The sequence below is a fragment of the Canis lupus genome, chromosome 9, assembly GCF_003254725.2.
Source record: "Canis lupus dingo isolate Sandy chromosome 9, ASM325472v2, whole genome shotgun sequence".
NCBI classification, from domain to species: domain Eukaryota; kingdom Metazoa; phylum Chordata; class Mammalia; order Carnivora; family Canidae; genus Canis; species Canis lupus.
In genome coordinates this window covers 34,177,159-34,192,854 of record NC_064251.1, presented here as the reverse complement: position 1 = coordinate 34,192,854, position 15,696 = coordinate 34,177,159, and the positions used below count along the sequence as shown (strand labels likewise).

Sequence of the window (15,696 nt, the reverse complement as noted above, 5' to 3'; positions counted from 1 at the left end):
GCCGCCGGCTTCCGGCTCGCGCCGCGGCACGCTCCCGCGCAGGCGCCAGCCGCGCCGCCCCTCCCCCACGGCCCTGCCCACGGGCCCAACGGCCGCGCGGGCCTCGCCCTCGCGCCGGCCCAGGTGGCGGGTGCGCGCGCCGGCCCAGGTGACTGCCGGCTGGCTCCGCCTCCAGGCGGGAGAAACCATCTCCTTAGGCGGGGGGGAGGGCTGGGCCTTGCGGCTTCCCACGCCGGAAGAGGAAGTCCGATGTACCGGAAGTGGAAGGCATTCTGGGTAATTCGATGTTTACTTCCGGCGGCTGAGGAATCCGAGGCCCAGTCCTTTGCGGTTGTTTTGTCGGAGAGGATGGCGCTGGAGACGGTGCCGAAGGACCTGCGGCATCTGCGGGCTTGTTTGCTGTGTTCGCTGGTCAAGGTGTCCTTCGGGGAGCTGGTTGTAGGGGCGATGGGGGATCCAGGTTGGGGGAAAAGGTGCAAGGGGGATGGGGGTTAGCGAAAAGTAAGGTCCAGGACCCCGGGTTTGGCAGGGGGTGTGGGAAGCTGCTGGAGGCCATCGTTTAAGTCTGTAGGAACGCAGGGAGTCTTACATGCCTTTGAATCCTCAGCACAGGTCTGATCCTTAACAGACGTTCGGTGAACATCTGTTGAAACCGAAGGCCACTGGGAGTCAGATGAGGGTGGGGATCTGCAGCTGAGGAGAGTAATCAGAGAGGATGCCTGACCCTGAGGGGACTAGGGAAAGGAATAGGTAAAACGCAGTTAGGAACAAGAGAGGGAAGACTTGAGGGTGGAACTTTAGGAATGGGGCTGTGGGAGTGGTAGGTGGGGAACCTGATGAGACAGAGCCAACCAACATAGGGAGCCTTCTACTTGACCAGGTAAAAGTATGGAGAAAGCTACTTCTTCTTTTGGCCTTGTTTATGTTCATCCCTACCCCGTTTTATCTCCCTCCCAGACTATAGACCAGTTTGAATATGACGGTTGTGACAATTGTGATGCATACCTTCAGATGAAGGGTAACCGGGAGATGGTATATGACTGCACCAGCTCTTCCTTTGATGGGTAAGCTTCTTTAAATTCCTTCATTCGCTTCTTTGTTACTCCTATACCCACCCCACCAAGTAAATGTGAAGCAGACTACTGAGACTATAATCCTGGTTGTTCTCAAAGCTATTTTGAGGATGTGGCTAGTCCAAACAAGTATGCTCTAACGGTAAAATATATACTAGATTGACAAGATGTAGAACAAGGGGAAAGAGTATAAAATAATTTCTTTTTTATTATTATTGTTTTTAAAAATATTTTTATTTATTCATGAGAGACACAGAGAGAGAGGTAGAGACACAGGCAGAGGGAAAAGCAGGCTCCCTGTGGGGAACCTGATGCGGGGCTTGATCCCAGGATCCTGGGATCACAACCTGAGCCAAAGGCAGATGCTCAAGCATTGAGCCACCCAGGCAACCCACAAATAAAATCTTTTTAAAAAGAAATGGGGGATCCCTGGGTGGCTCAGCGGTTTAGCGCCTGCACTGGGCTCCCTGCGTGGAGCCTGCTTCTTCCTTTGCCTGTGTCTCTGCCTCTTTCTCTCTCTCTCTCTCTCTCTCTCTGCGTGTGTGTCTTTCATGAGTAAATAAATAAAATCTTTATATATATATACATGTTTAGATATATTTTATGTATATAAACTAAAATATATGTATATAAGTTAAAAAAATTTAAAAAATGATCTGGCACAGGGCCTGGAAGGTGGCAGAGGGCTAATAAATGTTTGTTGAATGCATGATGACACTACCTGAAAATGAAGGTAAGCTAAGGTACAGTAATGGTAAATTATTACCTGAAAGCTGATGCTTTTAGATGTATCTAAGAGACCCCCATAAGAAGTTTTCCTTGGTGAGATTGTCCAATGGGGAAAAGGGGAAATGAGTCTAACATAAGTGGCCAGGTCGCAGGTTATTTTACCCCTAAGGTAGGAGCCAGAAGGCAGTATTCTTTGGGGGTTAAGAAGATATTATAAAGTGTCTTTTGGCCTCTAGGCCAATTAAGGATTTACACATAGGGATGCCTGAGTGGCTCAGTCAGTTAAGCGTCCATTTCTGGATTTCAGTTCAGGTCATGATCTCAGGGTAATGAGATTGAGCCCCACATTGGGCTACGTGCTCCATGAGGAGGGAGTCTGCTTGAGATTCTCCCTTCCCCTCTGTCCCTCCACTGCCTGCATGCTCTCTCCTCTCTAAATCTTTTTTTAAGAAAATGATTTACACAAACTGGGCTCAAACACGGTACTTACTAAACTTCCTTCAAGGTGAGGCCAACTCCACCCATTCCTTCTTTGACTTCCTCTAAGGAAGAATGAAAGATTGGGCAAAAACGCTGTTGTCATGGAACCTTACTTCCTACACATGTATATGCACAGTTAGACACTCCAGTCCCTTCATTGATTTGTTAGCACTGTAACAAAATTGCTAACAAATGAATAAAGAGAGGCTCCTCAGAGGTTCAGTCAGTTAAGCATCTGCCTTCAGCTCAGGTCATGATCCCAGGGTCCTGGAATTGAGCCCCTTGTTCAACTCCATTTTTAAGTGTAGAATTCAGTGGTATTAAATATCTTCACATTGTGCACCTGTCACTACCATCCGTCTCCAGAACTTTTTTCATCTAATTTTCCCTGCTCCACAGCCCTTGCCAACTACCATTCTACTTTCTCTCTGTATGAATTTTTTTTTTTTTTAAGATTTTATTTATTTGACAGAGGTGAGAGACCACAAGCAGGGGGAGCAGCACAGAGAGAGGGAGAAGCAGGCTCTCCACTGAGCAGGGAGCCCAACACGGGACTGGATCCCAGGACCCCAGAATCATGACCCAAGTCAAAGACAGATGATTAACCAACTGAGCCACCCAGATGCCCCTCCTTCTGTATGAATTTGAAGTATATTGTAGATAATTCATGTAAGTCGAATCATACAATATTTGTCCTTTTGTACTTGACTTATTTCATTTAGCATCACATCTTTAAGGTTTATCCATATCCTAGCATGCATCCGACTTTTCTTTTTAAGCTGAGTGATCCCATTATATGTATATAGCACATTTTATTCATTCATCTGTTGTTACACACTTGGGTTGCTTCTGTCTTGTAGCTGTCATGAATAATGCTGCTATGAACATGGGTTTACAAATATCTGATCAAGTCCCTGCTTTCACTTCTTTAGGGTATATATCCAGAAGTGGAATTGCTGAGTTGTTCTATGTTTAACATTTAGAGGAACTGCCATAGTGTTTTTCACAGCAGCAGCACCACTTTATGTTCCCACCAGCAGTGTGCAGGGGTTCCAGCTTTTCCACACCCTTGCCAACATTTATTACTTATGTTTTGTGTTTTGTTTAGGATTTGATAGTAGCTACCCTATTGGATTTGAGTGGTATTATTGAGGTTTTGATTGCCTTCCCCTGATGATTAGTGATGTTAAGCATCTTTTTTATGTGCTTATTGGCCATTTGTATATCTTCAGAAAAATATCTGTTCAAATGCTTTTCCCACTTTGGAAGTAGGTTATTTGGCTTTTTTATTGTTGAGTTGTAGGAGTTATTTGAGTTATTTGTGTATTCTGACACAAGTTAGATTTTGGAAAATGGGTATATCAGGGGCTAAAGGAGATCAGAGGAGGGCCAGATGAACTCAGCTAGAAGCAGAGGAGATACCAGGTGAATCAGGCTCTTTTAAGAAGTACAGGAGCTCTGAGGAGATTGCGGTAAGAGAACATTTTAGAAAAAGCATACTGAAGAAGGGAATGACTTGAGCAAAATCATGGGGTGGGAGAATCAGGGTATGTTTGGAGAATGGTGGGGGTGCTATTGAGGTTAAATCATAAGGTTGAGTGACAGGCACTATAAGGCTAGACAAGTTGCTTATGAAGATCAGAAGAAAACATACTGTTGGTCCAGAGAGCAGCCTGTATATGTGCTTTAAATCTTTTTTTAAAAAAGGATTTACACACAAACTGGGCTTAAACACACTACTTACTAAACTGCCAGGCCAGGGTAGGTGTTACCCTACTTCACCACCCTGGAGAGTGGGATCAGTTCCACTCACAGCAGATGGCTGAGTATGTAGGATTTGGATGGGGAGGGAGGCTCCCCAAATAAGAATCCAAGATTGTTGCCAAGAGAGGAGAGAATGGTTATCGAGAAGGTAAATGTATCGAGCATACCTGTCACAGAAGGCAGTCAGCAAGCATTTGATTGAATGAATGAATGACAGAAATGACCTCTGTAGCTTCTGAAAGTGCCTGATGCTTACCTGTCAAGCTCCAGTGGCAGCCTTCTAGCCCTTAAGTGGCTTTTCTGTTGCTTGTGCACTAGGATCAGAGCTATCCTGGGAAGAACAATTAGGATAGTAAGGAGAGCTAATGCTAATTTAGCACCTACTCTGTGCTAGCTGTTTTTCCTGTATTAGCTCAGTCTTTGAGTTTCATCCCATGAAATTCTGAGAGTGGTCTCCATATGTGTGTTAGGCTCTACAGCTCATCAGAGGCAGAGCTTGGCCAAGTCTAACTTACTTCTGGTAGGAGGACCCATGGTTTTCTTTTACCCGCCGTTTGCATTGGGGCCCAGCCCCCTAGTGGTCCTGTTGGCTGTAGTTAGTCACGTATTTTTAAAGCTGTCCTGTTTCCCAGAGAATCTGGGCTGGGGCTCCCGATGTTTTTTGAGCCTGGTGAGCTAGTCCTTTGGGAATGGTGACTGATCTATGCTTCGCAGGCAAAGAACCTTCATCAGTACTAACTTTAGATCAGCCCCTTCCCAGCATTTAGTAGTCTGTTTCCCCTGCTTTCTAGTAGAGACTCACTACTTGGCTTTTTCCTGCATTTCCTCTCCTAGAACTATTTTGCTGGCTGGAAGAGTAAAGTGGGCATTTTCCTCCATCTCTCTCTTCTCCAGTAGGGGAGGCTCAGCTGACTGTGCTTCTTTTCCCTTCCCAGAATCATTGCGATGATGAGTCCAGAGGACAGCTGGGTCTCCAAGTGGCAGCGAGTCAGTAAGTGTCTCCCTTTCTCCTTATCCTGGCCTAGCTGTGTTGTTGCTCTTGGGTCTAGTGGGGCAGTCTTAAATCAGCGGGTAAGTGGCCTCCAAATGAAACAGATGGGTTGTAGGAAACATGAAGAAAATGTCCTGTGCCCTGTCATTTAACACTGTAGCCCAAAGACGTGATTGCTCCTCTCTTAAGAGTTGCAGCATTCCTTTCGTTTTTTAGCTTAAACCTCCATTTGGTTTTTAGACTTAATTCTCTCTCACTGCCATCTCTTTTCTTCTCTCCTAGGTAACTTTAAGCCGGGTGTATATGCAGTGTCAGTCACTGGCCGCCTTCCCCAAGGTAATTATCAGAACAGCAAGCCGATGTTCGCGTACTGCGCCAAGCTCCCTGGAAGTCCTTTATGTGACTGCACACTAGTCCTCCCAACTCTGTGAGAGAACTGAGGCACAGAGGTTAAATAGCTTGCCCAGGGTCACCCTGCTAGTAAGAGAGGAGCTAGAATTTGAACCCAGGCATTTTGGGTCTAGGACCCTTGGTTTCAGTGACTACAACGGGGCTCCCTTTTCCTTTTCATTCTTACCAAGTCATGGCCAAACGTGTGCCTGAGTCATCAGTTGATGAGCTGTCTAGGACTCCAGTTTGCTGAGGAGCACCTTCCTTCCTTCCTCCCTTCCCCCACCCAAAGTGATAGTAGAAGGACCTTTCTTAGCCCTTTGGAATCTTCCCCCCTCACAGAGCTGTTTCTTTTCCTGCTGCAGGAATCGTGCGAGAGCTGAAAAGTCGAGGAGTGGCCTACAAATCCAGAGACACAGCTATAAAGACCTAGCAAGATGTGTGGCCGCCAGCATCTTTGCTCCTCACCTCTTGCATCTGCTTATTTTTTGTTCTGGAACTAAAGGAGCAGAACTTCAGATACTCCCCACCCTCCAGTTCTGAGACTCAGCAGACTGTTGAGAGAGCACAGCGTGTCCCTGGGTCATTTTACCTTTGGATTTCTGATGGGGGTGGGGTGGTTTGGGCTTGTGTACTGACAGAGACCGAAATGAATGGGGGGGTAGGAGACCAGGTCTGTGCCCTGACCCATGGGTAGGACTCTGGGTCAAATGCCAATAAACGTGAACGTTCTTAAGGAAAGTTCTTAAGCCCATGACAGATGCCTTGTGTCCCTCTTCTTTTACATGGGCCCAGGAAGAACTCACTTAACCCTGTAAGCACTTTGCCGGAGCAGTAGAGGCAGTCCTGCTTCCCATTACCCGTCTTTTACCCTTCTGGGATTGCAGCCTTTCTAGTGTGCTTCCTTGGGTCTTGTTGGAAGGTCTGCTGTCCTGGGTCTAGGCAAGCTGGTAGTCCTGGTGTGTGAGGGTTGCCGACTTTTGCTCTTTAGACCTGGCGCAAGTGTCCCTTGAAAGAAAGCCTGAGGTTTCTCAGTATTCTTTGCCTGTTGACCATGTTTAATGCCCTCACCTGCTCCCCCCCCCCTTTTTTTTTTCTTAACTGCTTTTGCTATACCTTAGGCCTCTCAGTGGTACCCATGACCCTCCTCTGCCACACATATTCTGATGTATTCCTCTAATTGGAGCCCCTCGGGTGGCTGCTGGGCCTTGGTCTGGTTTATGCCTCTGGAGATGTTGGGCCCCTCCCTTTCCCTTCTGGCTTAGTAGGAGGTTTTGATATCAGGATATTGGCCAAGGTGAGTTACCTGTTTTGGAATGATAAATATCATACATTCTTATTAAATTTCCACAGGGAATCCTTTTCATATCCCCATTTTGATTCTCTAGGTTTCTTCATCTGTAGAACAGTGATAACACTCTGCCTGTTTACCTTAGTATTATGATTATAAAAATGAAGCAAAGTGAACATTCTAGAACTTAGGTTTTATAAAAGGTAAAATTCATTTACTCTTTTTATTAGCTATTTTTAAATATGTGCAGTATGTGCATAGTCAGCCAAATAGTGGGAGAAATGTCTAGAATCACGGCTGCAGAATGAGCTCTTGACTTGTGAACAGAGGCTGTGTGTCTCTAGCCACCTGGTGTTGCTAGTGAGTCAGTGTCTCTTGTTACCTGTGGCCCTGAAGTGTGTGGAAAAGAGGGAGAGGTGCTGATTGTCCAGTGAACCTCCTCCCACCCCTGTCCTTGTCCTCTCATAGGCCCATGGGAAGGAAGCTGGGAGTGGCTCAGGCGGCTCCTGTCACTCATGGGTCTTCCTCAGACCAGAACTGTTTTCTGCTGATGCCTTCAAGCTCTGAGGGAATTGTCCATTAACCCCCATTTCAACTGGATTTTTAAAGGATTTCTCCAGCCCAGCAAACTGAAAGAGCTCAAGGGTGGTGGTTTCTGTTCAATTCCCATCTAAAAGGATCCTTGGGAAGTAGCCCCACCAGGCCAGCCTTATGTTCTGGAGGGAAGAAGTGGGTTTCAGCAAGAGTGCCTAGGCTGTGCAGCCAACACCCAACTTTCACTGGCTTCTCTCAAAAAAGTCCCTTGGAAATCCCCAGCTGCTGTCCTGCGTGTCTGACCCGGACGTGGCTGCTCGGTGAGAATGGAAACAGTTGTGGGGAGGGGAGGCAAGAGGAGCTGTGCACAAATAACCACACTCAGCCTGCCTGCCTCAGCCCTACAGCAGGCTGAGGCCCTAACTGTTAGCCTTGCAGGAAGCGAAAGACACAGGCCTGATGGTTGTGGGGGAGGGGTGGCCAGTCGTGGGGACCGGATTTCACAGACCTAGTGTCAAATGGGCTCTGCCTGGAAGCTGCTGCTCAATTCGCTTTCTTGCTTTTTTGTGATCCTGGAAGCTGCTCAACAGCCCGACAGGCAAGAAGGTGCTAGAGTCTATCCACTGCCGGGAGCCCAAAGAAACTGAAAGAGGGACTGCTGGTTCTTCACAGCTCCCTCGGAGGGGACAGGGCTATGTGGAAGAGGAGGTCTCGGCTGCTCCCGCTGCTGCCCTCAATGAGGGCTGCGCTCTTCTCACTGTGCCTGTCAGAGCTTCAGTCCCGTTCTGACCACTGAGGTCCCGTATCCATCCAGGGTCTTGGTCTTTTGCTCAGTCATTTGGTTTCTCTGCTTCAGAAAGGCGAGGCTCCTCCCTAGTTCAGCAATGACAGACATGAGTCAGTGTAGTGATGGGGCTGCCTTCCCCTTATCTACTTATTCCTCATTCTCTACTTCCTACCCACTACTGCCTGAGGGGTTAAAGAACATACTCAGTGGCAGTTCATTGCTGAATGCAGACTACAGCCCTGGGCAGCAATTGATGGCTGATGGAACGAAGGGAGGAATGTTCTTGTCTTGGAGGGAAGCTGTTTCCGAGAAATAATGGGGATGAGCTGGGGAGGATTAAGCTCAGGCTGAGCTCTAGGTTTGGCCTAATTTTTGGGCATGGCCATTTCTGGGCATGGCCACTACTTTCTTACTCCAAGCCTGTCCATAGCCCGCTATTCAATTCTCATGTTCCCTCCCTGACACCTGATCCTGTGAGCATGTGTAAAAGAGGTAGGCAATGTTGAAGAACAGATTAGTATCTTACTTTGGAAGTCTGGTTCATGTTTATCAGTAAAGCCTTTCATTTAAGTGGCATTTTCAGTTGACAAAAGGGCTTTCATGTCCCTTTATCTTACCTGATCCTCACAAAACCCCTGTGTCATCGTTAACATCTTTATATAGTGATGAAGAGACTAAAGGTCAAAGTTAAAGTGACTTGGCCATGATCAAGAAGTAGAGCCTTAACTCAAATTTAGGGCTGTTAACTTCTTCTCATATAGGTTGCCCTGGATGCCGTGGGCTTGTTCCCTTCATGAGTATTCCACAGAACCAGCATGAGGCATTGGTTTATCATAGAAAGTTATATGTCTGTATATATTGAGTCCCCCGAACACCCTACGCCTACCACTTACGTCTCTAGTCTCTCAGTCTAAAATGACCTCAGGAGGAGGCAATGTGGGGAAATGGTCCAGGGAGGTGATCCTTGGGATTTACTCAAGGATCCCTAGGCAGGACATTGGGAAACAGGTCTAGCCCTCCTCCAATTCCCACCTGCCTGCATCTTCTCTTCTACTCTAGCAGCTCTTAGGTATCTGCTGATCTGTGCTCCATACCCCCAACTTCTGCTTTTTTCCTACTTACCACCTCCATCTGCAGCCCCATTATGGCACCTTCACACTCCACTGGAACACTGAGACTTGTGATGAAAATACACACACATAACCAATTAGAGGTATTGCTTCTGCCTCCAGTCCCTTGACTGCTCTAAAAGTTTCCTCTCTATACGATGCAGCTGACAAAACTCTGCTTTAAGCAGTGGGATAGTGGTTACCCATGACAAGTGGGGGTGTGAGAGGAGTTATGAGGGGATCTTGAGTCTTTCTTGATCTGGATGCTAGTTGTATAGATTAGGTCACTTTCTGAAAATGTATTGAGCCATATACTCATGATTAATTCACTTTTCTGTTTGTACGCTAACTTCAAATTAAAAATACACTTAAAGACACAGTAGTCCTATCTTAGGATAGTTGTGAGATATACATTAATTTATGTAAAAGCAATCTGAGAGCTGTAAACTGTTAAGTGTATCTAAGGAATCATCTTTATCCAAAGTTGTCCAGCTCTAGATAAGTTCTAGGTAAGTGTGGCTAGAATGTCCTCCCTGTAGTACTGTTGGACAATGGATGTTCCAATACATCCATCATACATAAATATATCACAACCAACACATTTTCCTTTTAAGTACCATGGCTTTTTATTTTAATCTCTCTGTTCTCTTGTTTTCATATATTTCCTTGCTCTTTGGATACAAAATTCTGGGTATGATTTAACCTTTACTTGGCTCAAAGTCATTGTTATACACCTCCATTTTTGTATCATGTGAAATGGTTCTGGGACTGATTATTTTTCTACCTCTTGGATTCATGTTAGCCTGCCACTTCTCCCCATGTGTGGCTGTCCCCCTTCCAGTCTTGTTTGAGCCAGGAGAACAGATAGCCAGTAGCATAGGGTGAGCTATAAGAGTGCTATAGGGTGGGCCAATAAGGTGTAGACTGAGGAAGAAAGCACATGGCTGCCTGCCTGGGTCTTTGGGGTGCAGAGTCCTTCACCAGAGCATTGGGGCTCTAGAGTGACAGCAGATCATACAGAGAATGTGAAGCCTGGGAGAGTCATGACCTAGGCCAACCTCCCCACTTTATGGGTGAGAAGACAGCACCAGAGGCAGTGGTCAGCCTGACCCCAAAGGGGCCACTGCTACTTTATACGTCCTACCCTACCTAGCCTGGTGCCTTCTGCTAGAGATGCTTGTGACTCTCTTTGCCTTAAGACCCTAAGAAAGTAGGAACTGAGGGCAGAGAAAACTGTGCTGCTGGTGCCAACATGCCAGATCCTCTATGAAATGTGACAGAGGACCTCTGGCACTCTGATTCTCAACACTTCCCCCAGAGTGGAAGGCAGGCATTATGGGGTCATGGACAGAGGACTTGAACCCTGGGCTTTCCTTGAAAGTCCATTCCACAGATGGAAGCCTGAGTCTGTAAGAAGTCAGAGGCCTGGCAGGCCCATTTTAAGAGCTCCTATGTGCTGCTTCCTGCCTGTGCATTCTCCTTCCTCCACACTGAGTTCTTGTGCTACAGAGAGAACTTGAGGGACGGTAAGCAACAGCTTCAGACACTAGAGTGTAGGGACCCCAGCTTCTCTCATTCTTCCCCACAACCAGCCACTGCCACTGTATGAACCCCTCCCCCCATCCTGAAAAATACCTGGTAGGAAGTGAGTGCTCTGGGGCCACTAGTCAGAGGAAGGGGTTTAACTGTCACCTTGTCCCTGGGGGCTTGGGTAGCAGAGGGCAGGGGGGAAATGCAAATCCGTGCTTGGGACAGAGAAGGACTGGAGAGGAAGAGACTGGCAGCCATTTCACCTGGGCTATGGTCCCAGCAGGGGCTGGGAAGGCCTGAGGCAAGGGAGTGATCAGAGGTCCCCTAGGAGAAGCCAGCTGCTGCCCCCACCCTGTGCTGGCAGCTGAGACACTGGCACTGTCTCTGGGTAGCTGAATAGACTCACTTCTTCAGCCCTGCACTCCAGGGGAGCAGGGAGGTGGAGGCAGAGTGTGGAGCTCAGAAGGACCCGGTGGGAAGATGAGGTGGAGGTGATCAGGGTGGCCACGTCACATCTCTGGTGACTGAGACTGAGGAAAGTGTGTCTATTCTGTGGTAGGAGGGACTAGGCTTCGATTAGAAGGACCCCTCAGACCTCCACACCTCTCCCCCCCGTGCTACAGGCACAGGGCCCACCACTGAGAGCCACATGGTGTCCTTGCAAAGGGATCTTTCACAACAATTGGGAGGCAAGAATATGAGTGAGAAGCAGTCCTTGGGCTTCTAATAATTTACTGTATCAGTATGACAATTACCAGGTTCAAAACCGGCCCCTTTCAATCACTGAATCTCATCCTCAGTACCATCTGTGAGGTACTGTTCACCTTTCACAGATGAGAAAACTGAGTCTCAGTTATACCACTTACCCAAAGTCAGTAGCCAGACAAAACTACACTGGTGCATCAGCTTATGGCTTCCCTCAATTTCTGTCACGGCAGATGGGGATCTGGGGCCCATAAGTGGGACGGGGTGAGGGGGCCCTCCTTCTCTTCCTTTTGCCCCCTTGAGCCCCAGCCTGTAGGTGGGGCTTTCAGGGGCACGGGTCTATTGCCTTCAGTACCAAGGTCTTTGGGGACGAGGGCCTCAACACCTCGTGCTGCTCACTCACCCTTGGACCCTTCCCGGAGAGCCTGGGCCCCCCGCCCCAGTCCCCAGCTCCCATTTGGCCCCAGGCCTCTCCCCTGCCCCCCAGCCACAGCCCCATGACGTGGCTGCCTGGGCGCCATTGGTCAGCCTGGGAGCATTTGCCCTTATTTGGCCAGGCCGGCTCCAGCCCGGGCCTCCGCCCCCAGCCCGGCCCCGCAGCCTCCTCTCTCTCACTTCGTCTTTTTGAGGTTTGGCTCTGGGGCCCTGGCAAGCGTCGCTTCAAACGCACTTTCTGGTTGAGTCATTTTTTAACGGCTCCAGTACCCGTGAGCTGCTGCTGCGGCCGCTGGGGGCCCTCAGACCTCGCGGCCGGCTCCCTCCTCTGACTGCGGCCAGGCTCGGAGGGAAGGGGCGGGAGGGCCAGGGAGTAGGTATCGCTGCTGGAGAGATTCCGCAGACCCCTCGGCTATCCTTTAGGGCTCTCTGCCTCCCCCACACGCCTGGGGAGTGGGGCCCACTCGAGTTCCTCCCACTGCCTTTTCCAATCCCCTTTCCCAGCTGGGTACGCCAGCAGACACAGGCCGCCACTCCCCCCTCCGGTGGGTCACCTCTCGGAGGGCTGGTTCTTCTCGGGGGCACTTTGAACTGAGTTCCTTAGTGAGGCAGAACCAGGAGGCAGACTGTTGGCTTGTTTTCAGGAAGGTGAAATTGAACTTCGTGGAGTTCCAGTTCTTCATCTCTGAAATGGGGATCCCGTCATTTACATCAGTGGCTCAGCGTGCTGATCAAATGAGATTCGGATTGAATGTGTTTTATAAAGTTCTCTAGTGGCCTCAGCTGCCGCTCTTCCCCCCAGCTAGGTGTGCTCAACATGGGGGTGAATGAGGCAACAGAGCCCAGAGCAGTTCATGGGGCAGACCTCACCCTCTGCCCCTTCCAGCAGCCCCTGGGATGTGAGGAATCCAGTGGGGGACAGGATGCTGGCAGGAGGGGAGAGATAGACCAAGGAGTGCCCCCAGCCTTTCGCCCCGTTTTCCCAGACAAAATAAGGGGAGGATTCTGCTCTAGATCCTTTCCCAGCCACCTGCCTTCTCTGAGTAATGGGAGCCCTGCCCTTGAGCCTGCTGGGGAAATCCATCAGCTACCTACTGGCTGGGCAGGTCTTGGAAAACAGACCTTGCTGCTTCCTCTTCCAAGGTTCCTGGGCCCTCTTGCTCTTGGGAACTTCCGAGAGAACAAACGGGTCCTTGGTCAACCTCCTCCTCAGTTTTATAGGTGAAGAAACAAAAGCTGCGGGTTGGGGATCAGATTCTCTGAACGGTCTGAAGTTATACTGTAAAAAGCCACAGTGTGGGGGCTGGGCCCCTAGTCTCCTGTCTCCCTGTTTTGCCTTCTGTTTGGTGGTCCTGATGTTGGGGAAGGGAGTTAGACTGATGAGAGGCATAGCGGGTTCCAGGCAGGGACGCCTTGCCTGGTCCCAGCTCTTGGGACACGCACATACAATAAACACAGAGTTCATTCATAGCCGTTAAAGCTAGAGCAGAAGCAGCAAGTTAATACAAGCACTTCTGTTGGAGAGAGCCAGGGGCGGGGGGCCTTTTCTGCTTGTGTTCCTGGGAGATCCCAGTGGCCTTCTGGTTTCATGCTCACTCCCACAATAGTCGTCAGGGTGACTTTCTTCCTCACACCCACACCCCATTTCCTAGCCAGACAATCCTGCCTCTTCCCAGATGCTATGGACAAAACTCCGAAGTTGGCCTTCACTTGCATTGTGCCTCTCTCTGGGCTCGCAGGCCAGTTTCCCAACTCAGGCCAGGTTACTACACCCTGATCTTGCTGCTTAAAAGGCCTTGAATACTGTGGTCTGGAGAGCTGAACCAGACCAGCAGAGCTGGCATCTGAGCCCAGGAGAGCAGGAGACAGTGAAGTTGAACCTGTGGGATGCCTGGGCAGTGCAGACGGGGCAGAGGGGAGAAGGTGCCAACTCCGCTCCTCGGGAGGCCTCTCAGCACCACTGGTGCTCCCCGAGGCTCTGAAAGGAGCCAGGGCACCTGCTTAGGTGCCCGGTTCAGGTCTGCAAGGGCCATGCACTGTCTTAGGTTCTTGAGGCACTTCCTTTTCTCAGACCCTGCTTCCTTTAGTAGCCCTTCCAGGGAGGGTGACCAAAGGTTCCAGCATTTGAGACTCTTGACTTCAGTTGTCCTTAGCCCCATACTGCGATGCTAGGGGTTCAGTTTCCCTCCTCTGTAGTCACACAGAGGGGGGGCCTGGGGGCTCCCCAGGCCTTGCTCCCCCGAGGGCGGGCCTCCTCTGCCTTCTGACTTCCTGTTTGTGAGTGGTTAGGTCCTGTGGCTTCTGTCTTGTTGTCTCCTCACGAGGCAGGTTATCTGGGCTGCCATCTCTGTCTGTTGCCTAGCAAAGGCCCCAGACCCGTGCAGCTGCAGGGAGGGCCTGTGCCTCCGTGTGCAGACAGCACCCTTGCCCTTCCTTCACTCTCTGCGCCCACTCCCCTTTGCAAATGTTAGGCCTCTTCTCCCTGTTTCTCCCCCTTGCCAGCCAGCTCCTGCCCTGTTCTCTCTCTTTCCAAACCCCCTTCCATCCATGCTTGCCTTCTCCAGGAAGCCTTATCTGCTGGGGGCCCCCTGTACCTCTGAGGTGGCCACTGTAGCACCTGTCACTCCAGGCCTGTGGGGCCCTCCACCCCACCCAGGACTCATTTGCCCTCATCGCTGTCATTTTGTAGGATGTAGGAATGTGTGGAGGTCCTTATGTGGGCTCTACTTTACCTCTCAGATTCAGTGTTTGCTCAAGTAGGATCCAGGAGTCCACATCAGACCTGAAGCTCTGTGCCCACTTTGGTACAAACTGTTCTCACACCGACACACAAAAGTTTCACACCCTGTGTGGAGATCTGTCTTGTCTATCAGAGTGGGAGTCCCTGAAGACAGGTCTTGTGTCCTTTTCTCCTCAGGCCCACCTTTACCGACCCACAGTCTCAGCTTGGCACCCAAAGATAGCTGTCAGGTTGGGGCAGAGGTGTGCGATTGAGAACCTGGAGCCCTCCAGGATCCCAGACCCCAGCGGCCTCAGCCCTGTCACCTGGCGAAGGGCTCTTCCCACTTTCTTTCTGATGCCAGCTTCTCTGCCTCTACTACTTCTTATCCTGGTCCCTAGTCCTCCTCCCTTTTTGCTACCTCTGAGCAGAAATATGATCCCTGGACAAAGAGTGTCAGAACTAGAAGTACCATGGAGGACACTTCCTAGCAGAGTCCAAGTGAGCAAGGCTTCCCAGTCAGTGTCTGATGGAGCCCTGACCTATTGCCAAGGGGTGGAGTTTGAGGAGTCAACTTGAACTCCTCTCTCCTCCACAAAGAGAAGCATCCTTCCTCAACCGCCTCCATTCTCAGCCACTAGCCATCATTTCTCCTGGGGAACTGAGGCAACAGAGGGCTTTGGGGGCAGGAGTGGGAGTCACGCCTCTTGTACAGAGGTGCTTGTGTTCTGAAGCCGTCCCTGGTTCCCTGGTTCCCTCCCAGGGCTGGCTCCAAATTCCCAAGTGAACCTTCCCAGGTGTTTCCAGGAAGGAGGCAGATGTGTCCAGGGTGTGCAGCAGGTCTTCCTTAAGGTGTGTCTATAGGCCTGAGCTGGGCTGTTACCCACCACCTGTCTGCATGGCTCTGGGCATGTCTGCTGTCTCTCTGGAAAGATTGTGAATCTTTTGGGCCCTTTGGGCCATGTGTGTCCTTGTGTGTGTTTATGTGCGTGCATGTGTGCGTGTGTGTGTATGTACATGCACCCATCGGCATCCACTGATCCTCCCTCAGGTACCTGTTGGTCAGTTATACAGGACACACATGTGGATCATGCCAGCCTGGAGTGGGGCTTCCAGTCCAGTGCACCTGTTGCACTTTTATTATCTCTATGTCCTTATT

At 49.8% G+C, this 15,696-nt stretch overlaps 1 protein-coding gene and 1 long non-coding RNA gene across 2 annotated transcripts; one reads left to right on the top strand and one right to left on the bottom strand.

The window, feature by feature from the left end:
- Positions 1-224: 224 nt before the first annotated feature.
- On the top strand, positions 225-6,184 carry SUPT4H1 (SPT4 homolog, DSIF elongation factor subunit). Its single transcript, XM_025439744.3, has 5 exons — positions 225-417; positions 958-1,064; positions 4,982-5,037; positions 5,320-5,373; positions 5,793-6,184. Exons 1-5 carry the CDS (start codon positions 250-252, stop codon positions 5,858-5,860), a joined length of 453 nt encoding a protein of 150 aa, XP_025295529.1. The 5' UTR covers positions 225-249; the 3' UTR covers positions 5,861-6,184.
- A 733-nt stretch (positions 6,185-6,917) lies between these two features.
- Positions 6,918-15,696, bottom strand: LOC118355678 (uncharacterized). Its single transcript, XR_004818614.2, has 3 exons — positions 12,941-15,696; positions 12,373-12,503; positions 6,918-8,125 (listed from the first exon to the last, which is right to left on the bottom strand). It is a non-coding gene; the product is annotated as an uncharacterized LOC118355678 (long non-coding RNA).

Coding starts and splice junctions, on each gene's coding strand:
- SUPT4H1 (XM_025439744.3), top strand. CDS start 250: ATGTACCGGAAGTGGAAGGCATTCTGGGTAATTCGATGTTTACTTCCG. Junction 1,065..4,981: donor ACCAGCTCTTCCTTTGATGG/GTAAGCTTCTTT, acceptor TTCCCTTCCCAG/AATCATTGCGATGATGAGTC. Junction 5,374..5,792: donor CACTGGCCGCCTTCCCCAAG/GTAATTATCAGA, acceptor TTCCTGCTGCAG/GAATCGTGCGAGAGCTGAAA.